The sequence below is a fragment of the Phyllostomus hastatus genome, unplaced genomic scaffold, assembly GCF_019186645.2.
Source record: "Phyllostomus hastatus isolate PE091 unplaced genomic scaffold, TTU_PhHast_1.1 phas_contig_86, whole genome shotgun sequence".
Classification (NCBI taxonomy): Eukaryota; Metazoa; Chordata; class Mammalia; order Chiroptera; family Phyllostomidae; genus Phyllostomus; species Phyllostomus hastatus.
In genome coordinates, this window is record NW_025333977.1 from 34,682,361 (window position 1) to 34,698,701 (window position 16,341).

The following is a 16,341-nucleotide window of genomic DNA, read 5'->3' on the forward strand; positions in this document are numbered from 1 at the left end:
TTTGGAATATTTTCACTTTCAGTTATCAAATCTTCATACCACTGAACAGTTTCTTGTAAAAAAAAAACTTAGATAGCAATCCTTATCTATTAGTGCGATAATTCCCAAATTGTATTGCAAAGACCTGTCTTATAGTCAAATAATATAGGGCATTGTGGCATAAGTAGACTTCTCACCTCAAAGCTTTGGAGAGCATTTAACATCTGATGTGTGTGGAAACGCTATAAGACTGTACATCTGTGAATGCGGAGGTTCCCAGACTTACTGAAGCACACAACACTGAGGATGATGTGGAGTGGGGGTGGGGCTGGGGGGAGTGTAGGATGGGGAACACATGTCACAGACCAGGGTTCCATGGAGTAGCTTCCAGTTTTGGTTCTTTTCTCTTATGACAGACTAACTCTGATGTGTGTGACTTTTTTAGATAGACAGTTTTTAAAAGGTATTTGTATTTTGTACAGTTCCAATCAGCAGAAACTTCCTGAACCTAAAAGAGAAACACAAGAGTCCCGACCTTTTGGGACTTACTGGTATTCCCAGCCTACCTGCCAATCATTGTCTGTCTGTTAATTTGTTTTTTTCATAAGATGGCTCCAGTAGCATTTAATTGTCTTTAACTTCATTCAAAACAACTTTGTTAGATTGTATTGTGACAGCTGTCATATTAGCATGCATTAAAAATACTTATTAAAATTGGTGAGTTTTTGTGTAGTCATTTTAATATTGACGACTGAAGAAAATATGCAACATTTTTGGCATATTACTCTTTATTATTTCAAGAAAGGTAAAAACACAACTGAAATGCAAACAAATATTTGTGTGGTATATGGAGAAGATCAAATGTGTCAAAAGTGGTTTGAGAAGTTTGGTGCTGGAGATTTCTCATTGGATGATGCTCCACTGTCAGGTAGCCCAGTTGAAGGTGATAGCAATCAAATCGAGACATTGCGAACAATCAATACTATATACTCAGGAGATAGCCAACATACTCAAATATCCAAACCAATAAAATTATTGGTGAAAATGAAAAATATGGTTTTTATTCAATGGATAAAAACTGTATGGACTTTTTGACAATAGTAGGTTTACCCTGACCGGTGTGACTCAGTTGGTTGGGCATCATCCCGTAAAGTGAAAGGTTGCTGGTTCGATTCCCAATAAGGTCACATGCCTCGGTTGCAGGTTCCGTCCCAGGTCAGGATGTATACAAAAGACAACTGATTGATGTTTCTCTCATGCATAGGTGTTTCTCTCCCTCTCTTTCTATCTCCCTTTCCCTCTCTCTAAAAATAAATAAAATCTAATGAAACACAATCCAATATTAAGGTTTTGGCTTCCTTATAAATTTGCTTCCACATAGCTCCATAGAAGGAAGTGTAGATATGGAATATGATCAGGAACTATTGATATACCATTTTTTTCTACCTAAATGAAATCTTTGTTTTAAAAAACCTAAATGACACTACATAGGCCACTTTCTAGCCAATCCCAAAGTGCTTTATGAATCTCACTGGTCTTTTGTGTAGATGATTTGGGGTTAGAGCATTTTCCCTGACCTAACAAGAGTGGTAACATGGGAGTTCAGGCAGGAAGTATGAATTCACTGAGTACCATTGGCACTATGACCCATGACCCCAGGCTCCATGCCTGGGATAACTATCAGTGTGGCTGAGGACATCAGCCGGATGAAGGTGTAAGGGGAAATGGGAGAATGGGACAGCCGACATACTTTGATTCAGGTGGAGCTTGGTAGGCAGCCAGGATACATATGGTCATGACCTCCTAGGGGCCTTGATTCGTGTGTTTACCATAATTTCTCAGGAAATGGTTAGGAAATGTAAGTTTGCTTACATGTACAAGAATATGAGGTTGCTCATGGGTCTAAGGTTAGAAACATTGACAAATCCCATCCAAAGTGCTGACTCAGAGAAATTCATGTTTAGAGTTCCAGCAGATAAAGTGAGATACTGTGTTTTAAATTCTGGTCACATGTTCAGATTGTGATTACAAAAACTGCTCCAATTGGCCCTGTAGAGCAGTGTACGTAGCCCATCCTTGCAGCTCCTCATACTGAATCACCCTTGGGTCTTGTTCCCTACAGAATGGGTCTGTTCCTACCTCTGGTCCTCTGCGCCTTGGCTGCATGCTGCACAGCTAGATCTGTGCCCCTGACGGTACCCAGCCCCTTCTCTCTCCTCTCCCGTGCCTGCAATGACTCAGATGTGCTGGCTGCGGCGGGCTCTGCCCTGCAGGACATCAACAGTGACCGAAAGGAAGGATATATACTGAGTCTCAACCGAGTGCGTGATGCCCGAGAACACAGACAGGCAAGTAACAGTCCTCTATCTGGGGCAGGTATTCACACAAGCTGCATAGGCTGGCTGGGGGTGGAAACCTAGAGACACACATTGGCAGGTGCTCTCCAAATTGGAAACCTGCTGAAAACTCTCTGTTCTCCTCTGCTAGGTTGTGCTACATATATGCTCTTACTGTCATTAGAAACAAGTGCTAACAGTATCCTACTCTGACACTTGTCCAGTGCCCCACAGTTTATGAGAAAGCATCACAACCATGGCAGCCTTTGGCTCTGCCATAAACCAGAGACTCTTTCGGCCATTCTATAGGGGTTTCTGCTTCATGTGGACTGTGGTGCATTTTGTCACTCTTTCCCACAGGATGGTGTGGGATCTCTGTTCTATCTCACATTGGACGTGTTAGAGACTGACTGCCATGTGCTCACCAGGAAGGCATTTAAGGACTGTAGTGTGAAACACCTTCATGAATCGGTAAGTGTTTGTTTCCCAGGAGCTCTAGAGGAGAAATTAGGTGTCCTCTGTCTATGGAGTGAAAATTGTTCAATGGGCGCCATCTTTTAAATGTTTTTCTTTATAATCTCTTGGGCACGGTGCTCATGTGGTTATTCCAATTCTATTAGACAAAACAGAGGAATTTCTGATAGTCCCATTGGGGTTATGATCCTAGAGTTGAAAAGTTGCCCCCAAATTATTTCCTGCTCCCAAGACCTTTCTTAAGGCTCCAAGCGTGGTGTTTAAATTGCAAGAAAAAGAGTTGAGTTCTAGCACTCTGGATGTGTGTTTAAGGAAGACTGTGGAAAAAGTAAAGGCAGAGCTTTTTTGTTTTATTTTGCTTTATTCTGTTTTTAGTGAACAGTGACATGAAGTTTGAGGCTGGGGAAAGGAAGGGCTTACAGTATGGGAGCTCTCAGAGATGCTGTGGAAGGATTTCCTGGAATCATAAAACCTAAAAGGGCTCAGAATTGATCCTTTTAAAGATGACCATTGAGTTATTTTCATTAATTTATACAACACTTTTGAGTGCAAGATTGTGTTTAGAAGTAAATTATTCAGTCAAGGTAACTTTTCTAGTAACTTAGCCAGATTTGTCAAACTGCACCTATCTGATTTTGAAGAGACATTTCTGAGTCCCACTTACCCTGTTGTGAATACTTGTTAAGGTGACACATCGCCCAAAACTGTATACTGATTCCAACATGATGGAAGTTTATTTCTCACTCATGTAAACTTCAAAATAGAAAGTCCTGATCAAGAAGAGGCTTTCCTTCAAGAGTGACTGGGAGACCCAGGTTGCTTCCACATTGTGGCTATAGACTCTGCCACCTTCACCTCCTGGCTTCTGTAGTCACCATGGTCAACTGAATCAAGCTATAGAAAGAAAAAGAGCCCTAGCTGGTGTGGCTCAGTGGATTGAGTGCCAGCTTGTGAAGCAAAGGGTCAGTGGTTAGGGCACATGCCTGGGTTGTGGGACAGGTCCCCAAGAGGGGGTACGTGAGAGGCAACCACACATGGATGTTTCTCTCCTTTTTCTCTCTCTGTTAACTTCTAAAAATAAATAAATAAATTCTTTAAAAAAAGAAAGAAAGAGAAAGAGCATGGAAGAAAGATTGCACAGGAGAGATCTTCACAGTCCAGTCCTGGAAGTGATTACAGCCACTTCTGCTCACCTTCTTGTGGTTAGAACTCAGTTATACACAGTCACACCTACTACTCAGGAGGAAGGCTAGGAAATGTAGCCTAGCTGTGTCCCAGGAGAAGGTTAAACTGTTCAATAATCAGTTGGCAGTTTCTCACACTCAAAGCCACCAAAATTGACCTTAAGTTTTTCATTACTCAGAAAATATAATGTCCAATTTCATTTTGGGGGTATTTTCAAAAGTTAGAGTTTATTCTATGATGTCATAAAATGTGTTTGTTGGTTCCAGGTTTATGGTGAATGCAAGGTAATATTTTACATTAACTATCCAAAAAGAGTTCTCTATTCACCTGCTTATAACTGTACTCTTCGCCCAGGTAAGTGAGCACTCTGTTGTTGTTTTTTTTTAAAATTTTATTTTAATGGAAGATGGAAAAATAGAATTAAGTAGGGTTATGCCCGGAATGTATAGGGTTCTTCTATCCTTACTTCCTATTCATACCAAGGCCAGGTTCTTAATATATCCAATACTTGCCTCCTCTGTGAAATTCAACTTAAACTGCTCTTCCCATAATTAGTCTTTCTAAATCATCTGCAAATAGTTTATTCATGAGTACTGCATTAAATGCTAGTTTTTTAGTCTGACATAAATGGCATCATCTCTACACTGGTCCCCAGGCTGTTTTTCTAGATAGATGTCTATGCCATTACTTCCCTGACTACACCAACTCTTGCACTTTGTTCAACTGAGCATCTCTCTATTTTCTGAATGCATATTGCACTTTCCAATCTCTGCATCTTGCTTGTGCCTTTCCCTCTGCTGAAGATGCCCTCCCCTGATACCTCCGGCTCTTGGAACTCGTATCTATTTTTTAAGGATCATGGCCAGTGCTGCGTCTTCTACAGTGTTCTCTATTCAGGAAAGGACTAAGCTCTTCTGTTCTCATTCCTACAAAACTTGAACCTAACCACTCATGGAGCACAGACTATGCACTGCCTAGATTTGAGGTGTTCAATTTTATTTCATGTAGTATATTTTATGCCTTCTTTCTTCTGGCTACAACCCTCCCCTAGTTCCTGTCAAGTATAAAGAGTCCATAATATTGGAAAAGTGTGTAAATGGACTAAGAATTAGGCTGAACTAAGGACATTTCAAATAAGCACATGCATTCATTCTGGGTCTTTCTTTGGAAAGCAAGCATCCAAGGCATAGGAAAATCAGATATGGCTACTTGTCAAACTATTATGTGCATGTGACTTCCCTGGATCTCGTTCAGTTACAGACTCTGATTCCATATGTCTGTGGTGGGGCCTGAGAGTCTGCATTTCTAACAAGCTCCAGGTCATAACAATGCTGCTTGTTCCTCTGAGGGATAAGGAAACAGACTGAATATTTTATTAGTCACAGGCTAAGCTTCCTGGTTGTGAAGAGACTTTCTTAAGTTAGAGAACAACAACTAATAAAACAGATCAGGACTCAGAAGTCACAGGTACCAGAGGTATGGGAGGTCAGAAAGTGACATGTAGGGATGGTGCCAGGAGTGACAATCTATGGATATAATTCTGCATAGTACACCCAAATACACTCAGATAAACACAAAACTGATCAACTGTTTTGCTCTGCAAAAACAATTTGCTGACAAGTTTCCAGCCTGACTTTCACACTAGTTTTGCTGTTCCTCCCTGTTAGAAATTCTGGCTCTACCCTTAGAATGATTATTCTATCCAGTCATACAGTGACTTGGCTAATTTTTTTTCTTGCTCACTTACATTTTCTAACCATAGAGAATGTGCTTCTATCTTTCCTATGTCATTCACTCATTCATTAATTCAACAAGCATTTACTAAACACATTGTCTTAGATGCTGGGGACTAAAAGGTGAATAAGACATATCAATAATAAATCCCAACCTTTTAAGATACTCAGCTGCTTTACAGAGGCAATAATGATAGAAGATATTGAGCTACTAATAGAGAGGAAAGTTTTTATATCAATATAAATACATATATGTTTTTGGACAAAATTCTTAGCATAATTTTTATGAGGTAAAAAATCTTGCTTTGGTGTTTTAATAAATTATGAAAGAAATAGATGTTAATTGCAGAAAACTCACTGCTGACAGCTAACTTCATTCCAGATAATGCCTTTTCCACTCCATCCTTGCCAAAACTGAGTATCTTTTCATGTTTTTAAATTTCTGCTTCTATTGTGGTCATATGCTTTGTAGGATTAAAAATTACTAAGGAGCTTTATTTTTAAACTGCTCTGTTTGGTATCAACAGTTTCTCGGAGAAAGATTGTGTTTACGTGTCCTGACTGCCCAGGCCCCACTGAGTTGTCAGATCCCAAAGTTCTGGAAGCTGTTCATGAGTCTCTCGCAAAATTCAACAATGAGAGTGTCTCAAAGCAGTATTCTCTCTTCAAAGTCACCAAGGCATCTATGCAGGTGAGGCTGAAATGCCCAGTTGCAACAGCAATGTGTTTCATGACTGCTGCTATCAATTCCAGACTGAGAGGAGGATATTAAGGCATGTCTTTTGATTAGAACTAAAGAGCCTTTCTTCACTCTTTATCTTGGTAGACCTGATGCACATTCAATCGTGTTTTAGTTTCTGAGTTATTCCTTGGGATTCCCACAATAGTTGTGGGATTTGATTTTACCTCATTGCCTTTAAGGCAAGAATGGAAATGGACTCATAGTCTCCTTGGGTTATTCATCTAGGTTCACTATTTACAGCTACAGTTTCATATCTGATTGACCATGCATCTCATCTAACAAGTCAACTTCCACTCCATGATAAAGCCTGAAGAGGATGTTGAGTTTTACGAGTTAGGGGAAATGGAGGCTCATTTGTTTTTGAATTTGTTGATATCTATCATATAAAAAAAACTAATCTAAAAACAAATCTACTTGAAGAAAAATAAGCTCACCCAAAGGAGCCCACTCAAATAGTTAAGAAGGGAAGAAAGGTATGCTGATTATGTTCTCTAAATAACAAAATCATCATACCTGGTTTGATCATGGTGGGAATTACAGGGGACAACAGAAGACCTGGGTTGACAATGATTATGGTAAAGATCATGCTCCCAAACCTTGGTTATTTCTCCACACAAAGAGGTTTGATTTTTGTTTCTCAACTTTTGTCTCATACCAGTGGGCATTTGGCTTACACTGCTTTGTGAAATATTTAATCAAAGAGTCACCATGCACTAAATCCCAGGCCAGCAGCTGTGCACTTCAGCCCCTTGACTCTGCGGTGAGTTTTCTTGAATGTCTTCATAATTTAGGATTTGTGTTTACAAATCATCTATATATATATATGTATTGAACATAAACTATATAAGAGCTGTTGTAATGCATGAGACACTTTTCTTCCCCTCAAGGATTGTGCTGGCCCAGATGCAGTAGTATTTGATTGTAAGGTGCAGTTTTCATCAGTAATGTTATGCCTTTGCAGAAAATGATCCATAGAGGCTGTAAAATATATTTAAAAATTTTTCTCAGTGGTTGGTGATGGTCCTGCTTTTATCTGAACAAATCCAGTTACATTTGGAATACAGCATGGTGTTTCATTTTTTGGACCACTCTCTATGAAGAACAAAGTCAAACAGGACATCTTTGAAAGAATGCATCCAAGATGGGGAGGGTGCCTTGAAACCATTTGACACACCTGGTGGGAATGCCAGTTGGCACAATGTGTTGTAACACAACTGGGAAAAATGCATCGAAAGTCTTTTCTCTCCTTATTTACTTATTTATAATGACAGCTTTATTAAGACATGATTCACGCACCATAAAGTTCACTTTTTAAGGTATCGAATTAAGTGGCTTTTTAGTATATTCTCAGAGTTGTGCCACCACCATATCTAATTTTAGAATATTTCATCAGCCCCTAAAGAAACCCCATACCCATTAGCAGTCATTCTCCTTGCCCCTCTACCCCAGACCCTGGACACTATTTGCTCTATGTCGTTCCATTTGTTTAGAACTTGATTTCTTTCAACAATGTTTTGTAATTTCAGTGTACAAGACTTTCATTTATTTGTACACCTAAATACTCTCTTGATGCTACTATAATGTATTTGTCTTTTTAATTTTATTTTTGGACTGTTCATCATAAGTTTATAGAAATGCAATTGATTTTTATATATTGACCTGTATCTTGTAAACTTGTTGAACTCATTTATTAGTTCTAATACTTTCCAGTAGATTTCTTAGGATTTTCTATATACAAGATCATGTCACATGCAAATAGAGATGGATTACTTCATCCTTTCCAACCTTCCTTTCCTTTCCTTTCTCCTTTTCTCTCTTTCTCTCTCTTTCTCTTCTTCCCTTCATCCCTTTCCTTTTCTTCCATCCTTTCTTTCCTTCTGTCTTGCTTTCCTTCTTTCTCTCTTTCTCCTCCCTCCCTCCTTCCCTCCCTCCCTTCCTCTTTCTTTCTTGCTCCCTTTCACTCTTTCCTCTCTCTCCCTCTCTTCCCCCTCTTTCCCCTCCTCTTCCTCCTCTTTCTCCTCCTCCTCCTCCTCTTCCTCCTCCTCCTCCTCCTCCTCCTCCTTCTTCTTCTTCTTCTTCTTCTTCCTTCTTCCTTCTTCCTTCTTCCTTCTTCTTTTCCTCTTCCTGGCTAGAACTTAGAACTTTCAGTGCAATGTTAAAGAAAGGCGAGGAGAATAGACATCCTTATCTTATTCCTGTTTTTAGGGAGAAAGCATTCAGTATTTTATCATTTAATATGATGTTAACTGTAGGTTTTTCATAGATGACCTTCATAAAGTTCTATTGTTAGTTTGTTCAATGTTTTTCTCTATCAAGAAAGAGTGTTAGCGTTTGTCAAGGGCTTTTTCTGTGTTAATGAGATGATCATGTGATTTTCCCCTCCTTTAAGCTATTAGTATTGTATATAACAATGATTGGTTTTTGTATGTTAAAACAACCTTGCACTTTGGGGATGAATGCCAATTGATCATGGTGTATAATCTTTATTACATGTTGCTATTTCATTGGCCAGTATTTTTTTAAAAGACTTTTCATCTATATTCAGAAGAGGTATTGATCTGTAGTTTTCTTGTGTTGTCTCTAGCTGATTTTCACATGCATTTAATACTGTCCTCAAAGAATGAGTTGGGAAATTTCCCCTCCTTTTCTACTTTATTTTGGAGGAGTTTGTAATGGAGTTGATGTTCATTCTTCTTTAAATGTTTGAATTCACCAGTGAAGCAATCTGGGCCTGTGCCTTTTTTGGTGGGAAGTTTTCTTGATTAATAATTTAATCTCTTATTATAAGTCTATTCAGATTTTTAAATTTCTTATTCAGTGAATTTAGGTAGCTTGTGTCTTCCTAGGAATTTGTTCATTTCATCTAAGTTATATAATTTGCCATCACACAGTTATTCATAGTATTCCCTTTTAATTGAATATTTCTGAAAGGTTAGAAGTAATGTCCCTTCTTTAATTCTAATTTTAGTATTAGAGTTATACTAAATATTTTTTAGTATATTTTTTCTTGGACATTCTAACTACAATTTTGTTAATTTTATTGATCTTTTCAAGGAATTAAGTTTTGGTTTTATTTTCTTTATTCATTTTTTCTCTCTACTCTTTATTTTTGCCTTTATTATGCTTGCTTTGGGCTTAGTTTGCGGTTCTTTTTCTTGTTTTCTAAGGTAGAAGTTAGGTTATTGATTTGTAATCTTTTTTCTTGTCAGTGATTTGTAGACCATAACTGTCAGCAGGCAGGAACTGGGCATAGAATGGTTCTGCCTTGGGCTGGCCTGTAGAGTGTAATTTCTTGACTCTGTGCAGGAAAGATTTCACAACATGAGTCTAAGTGGTTTTGAAAGTACACAAGTCCAGGTGATTTTTAGTGTACCTTTATTAGCTGGTGACAGTGAAACAAGAAAGGGCTTAGGATGGAAGAAGCAACAGAATAAACTAATGAACAATATAGAAGCAGAAGCACAGATACATGGAACAGATTGACAGTTGTTGGAGGGGAGGTGGGGGGACTGGATGAAAGAAGGTGAAGGGATTAGCCAAAGAACATATATGCATGACCCATAGATGCAGACAGTGATATGGGGATTGCTTGAGGATAGGGAAGTGAGGGTTGGGTGGAAGTGGTCTGGGGGTGAGGGCAGGCAGGAATAAATGTAATAGCATAAACAATAAAAGACAATTTTTAAAAATTTAAAATAAAATAAAATAAAAGCTACTCATTGTACACATGCACTCATTGAAGAGAGAGAGAGAGAAAAAAAAGAAGCAATAGGAGAGAGCCTAAGCAGGACTGCTTTGGAAAGAAGTGAGCCAAGGTGGGGCTGCTTTGGCTCACCAGGAAGTCAGAGAAAAGGGTCTTTGGAGGCAGGTTTGGGGGGTTAGCCTGGCATGAGCTGCCTCTGCCCATTGCTCCCTTGGTTGCAAGTCATGTGGGACCCTCGGAGGTTAGGAAATGCACCCCTGAGAGCGAAGAAAGGCAGAGGTGTGCTCTTGAGGGGAAGAGCACTGATTTGTAATCTTTTTTCTCTTTTTAACATAAGCATTTACATCTATAAATTTTCTTCTAAGCAATTCTTTAGCTGCCTCTCAATAAGTCATACATATTGTGTATTTGTTCCCATTCATCTCAAAGTATTTTTCAATTTTCTTTGTGGTATCTTCTTTGACCAACTGGTTATTTAGGTGTATATTAGCTAATTTCCACATATTTGTGAAATTCCCCATTTTCCCCTGCTGTTCTATTTCTAAAATCATTTCATTGTGGTTAGAGAATGTATGGTGAATGATCTCAGTTCTTAAATTTATTAAAGTTTATTTCATAGTCTAACATAGGATATACCCTGGTGAATGTTCCATGTACTCTTGAGAAGAATGTGTATTCTGCTGTTGTTAGGTGAAGCATTCAGCAATTGTCAGATTTAGTTGATTTATAGTGTGGTATAAGACTTCTATTTCCCCATTAATGTTCTGAATAGTTGTTCTATCCATTATTGAAAGTGAGGTTTCCACCTATTATTGTTGAATTGTCTATATCTCCCTTGAATTCTGTCAGTTTTTGCTAATGTAATTTGCTCTCTGTTGTTAGGTCATATGCATGTATAGGTATTGTGTCTTTCTATTAAATTCACCCTTTTATCTTTATAAAATGTTTTTCCTTGCCCTGGCTGGGGGGCTTGGTTGGTTGCACTGTCGTTCCATACACCAAAAGGTTGCAGGTTCCATCCTCATTCAGGGAACATACCTAAGTTGTGGGTTTGATCCTGGTCAGGGTGCATGCAGGAGGCAACTGATTGATGTTTTTCTGTCACATAGATGTCTCTCTCGCTCTCTCTCTCCCCCCTCCCTCCCTCTCCTAAAATCAATAAACATATCTTCAGATGAGGATTAAAAAAGTGTTTTTTCTTTTCACTAGTGACAATTTTTATCTTAAAGTCAATTTTGTCTAATATTTGTATAGCTATTCTAGCTCTCTTTTGGTTAATGTTTACATTGTAATTTTTTCCATCTTTTTACTTTCAATTTATGTATGTCTTTGAATATAAAGTGTGTCTCTCAAAAGCCTTTTGTAACCAGTCAGTTGAATAGTCTTAATTTTCTCAAGGAATATTTGGGAAAACATCTTCACCCTATTCTGCAGGATCACTCTTTCTCATTTGTCAATGCCATCTTGGGCAGATCCCTTACCTTTCTAGTTATTTTCAACAAGAGAAACAACTTTACTTAGATAATTAAGGTTCACTCTCAAGGATGAAAAAATTCTGTTCCATCAATTCTGACTCAAAATTTCTACCTTATGTTCAGTTCAAAGCTTTCCCTTTCTGTAGCTCAAGCCTGACCTAGAGTTCAAGACTTAATGTGAGGAAGGGATTAAGGTCTATTTTTTCATTCTCTTTCCCCCTCCTGCAATCTTTTGCTTAATTCTGGATCTTCCAAGTTGAAAGAAGAATGAGAGAGAATTAGAGAAAAGAGTACAGTCTTTTTACATAACTAAAACTGCAGTTGTAGTTTTCTCTTGGGCTACACTGGCCCCCTCTGAAACAGGCTCGAGTGCTGGTTCTGTCAGGTGGTATAGGCATGAGCTCCTCCTCCTCTTCCTGGTAGGATGGCGTGGTCCCTCGCTGACTCCCTGGAACCACCCTTTCTCAGACTCAGCCTCCACATATTTTTACTATTAAATGCCTTTTATCTGAAAGTCCTTTGGGGAGGGCACATTCAAAAGAACACTACCTGTGACATTTGCTTGTCCCATGTAAACCTCATACATTTTTTCTATGCCAGACAGTGGAGATAGGTTTCCCTTGCTGCCTTTTCTCCTTATCATAGTAGGCTGCTTTATCCAAGATCCTGCTCTTAGAATGCTCTGAGAGAAAAGCAGATCCAATCTCCATAGCCTAAATTCTAGGATTCACATGCCAAGCATGCCCTCTAACTCCATTTTTATGGCCCACTCTAGTTTCAGCACCAGGTAGGCCTATGAATTATGGTAGCTCAGTAGATCCTAGCCTGAGTGGGAGGGGCCAGGCTCTGCTTGGGACCAGGACCTGCAGTCTCTCCAGAAAGTTCCCTTAGAGCCCTTTCCCTGGGTGATTTGGTGATGAAGAGGAGGAAGGAAAGACTGAAGCACCATTCCCCAAGAATTCTCTACATTAGTGAATTTTTCCCACTTTAAAAAATTTCCAATATTCTCTTTATATAGTCTGGAGATGGATGATGGAATAATATTCATGCAATCTGTTTAGGCACATTTTAATGAATTCTATGTGAATACTACATTCTTAAAATTCTTTAGAAATTAAGGTAACATTTTATTATACCACTCTATTTATACTTAAATATGTATATACTCTATGACTCTAAAATTTCCCTTCCAGGAATTTACCCCAAGGAGTTAACTGAAGATATATGAAAAGATATAGCTTCAATGTTTAAACAAAACAAATGAAATGCAATCTAGTATCTAAAAAAGAGAACTTCTTAACTAACATAAAGGAATATTAGATAGCCATTATAAAGATCATAGAAGACTATTCAGTGCCATAAAAGGATTTTCACAATATATTGTTAAGTGACAAAAGAGAGTTGTAAAATAATATATGTAGTGTAGTTCTATTTCCTAAAAGAAGAAGTATATATGCATAGGAAAAAAGATTAGAAGAAAAGAAAATAAATCATTGCAGAAAAGATATACCTTTCATGTAACTACAGGCCTTTTTATTTTCTTTCTGTTTATACATATTGTAAATAACTATTACATGTGTAATAAGAAAATAAAATTATTTTATTTTATTTTTATTTTTTTAAGATTTTATTTATTTATTTATTTATTTATTTTTTAGAGAGGGAAGGGAGGGACAAAGAGAGAGAGAGAGAAACATCAATGTGTGGTTGCTGGGGGTCATGGCCTGCAACCCAGGCATGTACCCTGACGGGGAATTGAACCTGTAATACTTTGGTTCACAGCCCGCGCTCAATACACTGAGCTATGCGAGCCAGGGCTTAAATTATTTTATTTTTAAATAAAGAGAAGTTGAAGGAGGTGAGAGCAGCTTTGTCTGATGAAGGGAAACTCAGGTGGACTGTACATGAAGGGCTGCTTTATACGAGAGTTGAGCACAAGCTTTTTCATTGACCCAAGAGTAGAAGTAAGGCCAAAAGGTAGATACATTGTATAGACACAAATTTCCACTCAATGTAAAGAATTTTCTATAGAGTTTGTTCCTCAAGAAGTCCTGAGTTTTCTATTACTGGAGGCAATTTAGCCTTGTTTCGGTGCTTACTTGGAGGCATAACCTAGAGAGAATTAGCTCAGAACCTTCCTATTGCATGGTAGTAGCATAAAAATGTTGATTGACTATGTGTCCACACAAGCAGAAAGCAAGCTGATTTCCATTTATGATCACTGATAATGGTAAAACTCAAACAACATTATATCTTCTCTCCTTTTTTTAGCCTGTTGCTCTTTGCGAAGGTTCTCTGTTTGACGACAGAGTACAAAGGCATGTCTCCGTGAAGTGTAACTTCTTTGAATCACAGGTATTTTTTATACTCATTGTTTGTCTTCCTGTGGGGCAAAAAGATTGTATTTTAGCAGATTATCTATATTTTAGCTGTCCCTATCCCATCCTCTCCTTTTATTTTCCTTAAATCCATGATCACCACTTTATTCAGATTGCCCTGAGTTCAGGCCCATAGGATAGTTGGTTAAAAACTTATCACTCTTTATTTTCATTGCAATGTGCTCCTGCAGAATAAATAAGATTCCTTCAGAAATGGGGATCTACTAGCTTGCATGGATTAGGCCTCCAAAACCTTAAATTCAGTGTCCCAAAGACCGTTATAGTGAACTGGAGGGAGAAGTTATTTCCATGGAAATATTCAGTCCCCTTCCAGAAGTATTTATTGAGCACTTACTATGAGGCAGCTTGGTATAGTTGAAAGGGTGATTGAGACAGGCCACCTGGGTTCTAGTCCTGCTCTGCTACCTGTGAGCTGTGTGACCTGGGCAAATTCTTACCTCTCTGAGTGATGGTTGCCTCATATATGAATGGGATTGCAGTGCCTACCTCATTTAGTTCCCTGTGAGAAGCAAGTGAGAAGACCTGGATAAGGACCTGGTCTTGGACCTGGTATTGGACCTGGCACAGAATAAACAATTATTAAAAGTGGTTGTTGCTGCCACTGCTAGGAGCAGGGAGATGGCTCATTGGGGACTTTGAATAAGCCATTTAACTTCTCTGGATCATTGTTCCATTCTAGATTTGTGAGACTTGCAATCAAGCTTTTACCAGTCTTAGTTCCCCTTGGCCCTTATCTGTTTTGCTTCATAACCCTTTAGCCAGAGGCCCATCCCTCTAGCTGGTCTCCCTTTGAAACACTCTGTCAGAAAGGCACGGAACACCTTAGCCTGGTACAAGGCACAGCAGAGATTTCTTTAGTGGACAGTCCCCTTATTTAAAGGTTCTTATTTCAGGCTCCAACCCCTGGGGGTGAAACTTCTACTGCTAACCAGGGACCTGTGAACCTCCTTAAGGTGGAAAAGCCCCAGGAGAAAAATGCAGAACCCACTTACTCACCCTCCAGAGCTGTGCCAAGAGGGTCTGTCCAGTACCTTCCTGAACTGGATGATAAGGAGCCTGAAGAGTCCCAGGAAAAGGGTCCTGTTGAGGCCTTCCCTGTGCAGCTGGATCTAACCACAAATCCCCAGGGAGAAACCCTCGATGTTTCCTTCCTATTCCTGGAGCCTATGAGTAAGAAGCTGGTTGTCCTGCCTTTCCCGCCCAAAGAGCAACACTCTGCTCAGTGCCCAGGACCAGCCGGACAGGCCAACCCGCTTGTTCTCCCACCATGAGAACCACATGGAGAATTCCACGTGGATGCGGCACCCGGCGGGAGATGAGAGGTCATGGGGAAGGGAGACGGAAAGACAAAGAGTTTGAATGTAGATAGTGGCTAATAAAGTGTGTGGTTTTGACTCTTTTTGGTCTCATCATTTTGGCTGGAAGTGGAAATGAGATGAAATCCTCCACTTGTACACTGAGCTGCATACCTCCTAAACCATCCAAGATATCCTTCTGTGGGTAGATGCCACTTACGTATTCCACCTTTCCCTTTGTAATGATTATTGACTTTTAGCTAAGTGTCTCTGATGTAGGACCTGCCATACTTAGGAATTCCTTCCTGTTTCTGGGAAAGAGCATACTGAGATTCTTTTGATCAAAATGAGATGAAAATTGAGGGGTACCAAGAGACTGAGATTCATCACAGCTTCACAGTCCCTTTATTTCATAATTATTTTAATACCAAGTATTGGTCAGATATTGTCTTCACAGCCTTCAGCAGGAAGGTGGATTTTTTTTTTTTACCTGTCCAAATAGCCTCCAAGCCCAGAACTCGATAAAGTAACTTAGCAATTGGGTAAATGGAAGAGACTGTTGCCTGTGGCCTGTGGTTCAGCCTGAGGAGAATCAGATATTATTCCAAGTTTGGAAGCTGTCTGGCTTACTTAACAGTTTTGCTTTGAGAAGAAATTAACAGTCCAGATAACATTCATTCCCAATTTTTTCACTTAAAGAAAATAAATATATGTGTATTTAACATGTAATATTACATACACACATATGTATATTATATTTATATGCATATATACACACTAATATATGTAATACATACAGTTATATACATGTGTATCTTTTTAATTTTAGAAAATTTATTTCTAACATGTCATAGCTCCCCAATATTTCATTCCCTGGATATTTTATTTTATTTAAAATTATTTTACTGTTGTTCAGTCACAGTTGTCTGCATTTCCCCACCACACTCCTCCCACCCCAGCCAAACCCACCTCCCTCCCTTGCTTCTACCCTCCCCCTTGGTTTTGTCCATGTGTCCTTTA

The 16,341-nt window shown here is 38.9% G+C and overlaps 1 protein-coding gene across 2 annotated transcripts; it reads left to right on the forward strand.

Annotated features, from left to right (window-relative positions):
- Positions 1-2,018: 2,018 nt before the first annotated feature.
- On the forward strand, positions 2,019-15,420 carry FETUB (fetuin B). 2 transcript variants are annotated; one of them, XM_045851165.1, is made up of 7 exons: positions 2,019-2,327; positions 2,676-2,786; positions 4,241-4,328; positions 6,235-6,398; positions 7,108-7,209; positions 13,899-13,982; positions 14,980-15,420. In XM_045851165.1, exons 1-7 carry the CDS (start codon positions 2,103-2,105, stop codon positions 15,295-15,297), a joined length of 1,092 nt encoding a protein of 363 aa, XP_045707121.1. In that variant the 5' UTR covers positions 2,019-2,102; the 3' UTR covers positions 15,298-15,420. The 2 variants fall into 2 exon arrangements, with proteins under 2 accessions (XP_045707121.1, XP_045707120.1); XM_045851164.1 differs by having other exon boundaries at positions 2,021-2,327; positions 14,920-15,420.
- The last annotated feature ends 921 nt before the right edge of the window (positions 15,421-16,341 follow it).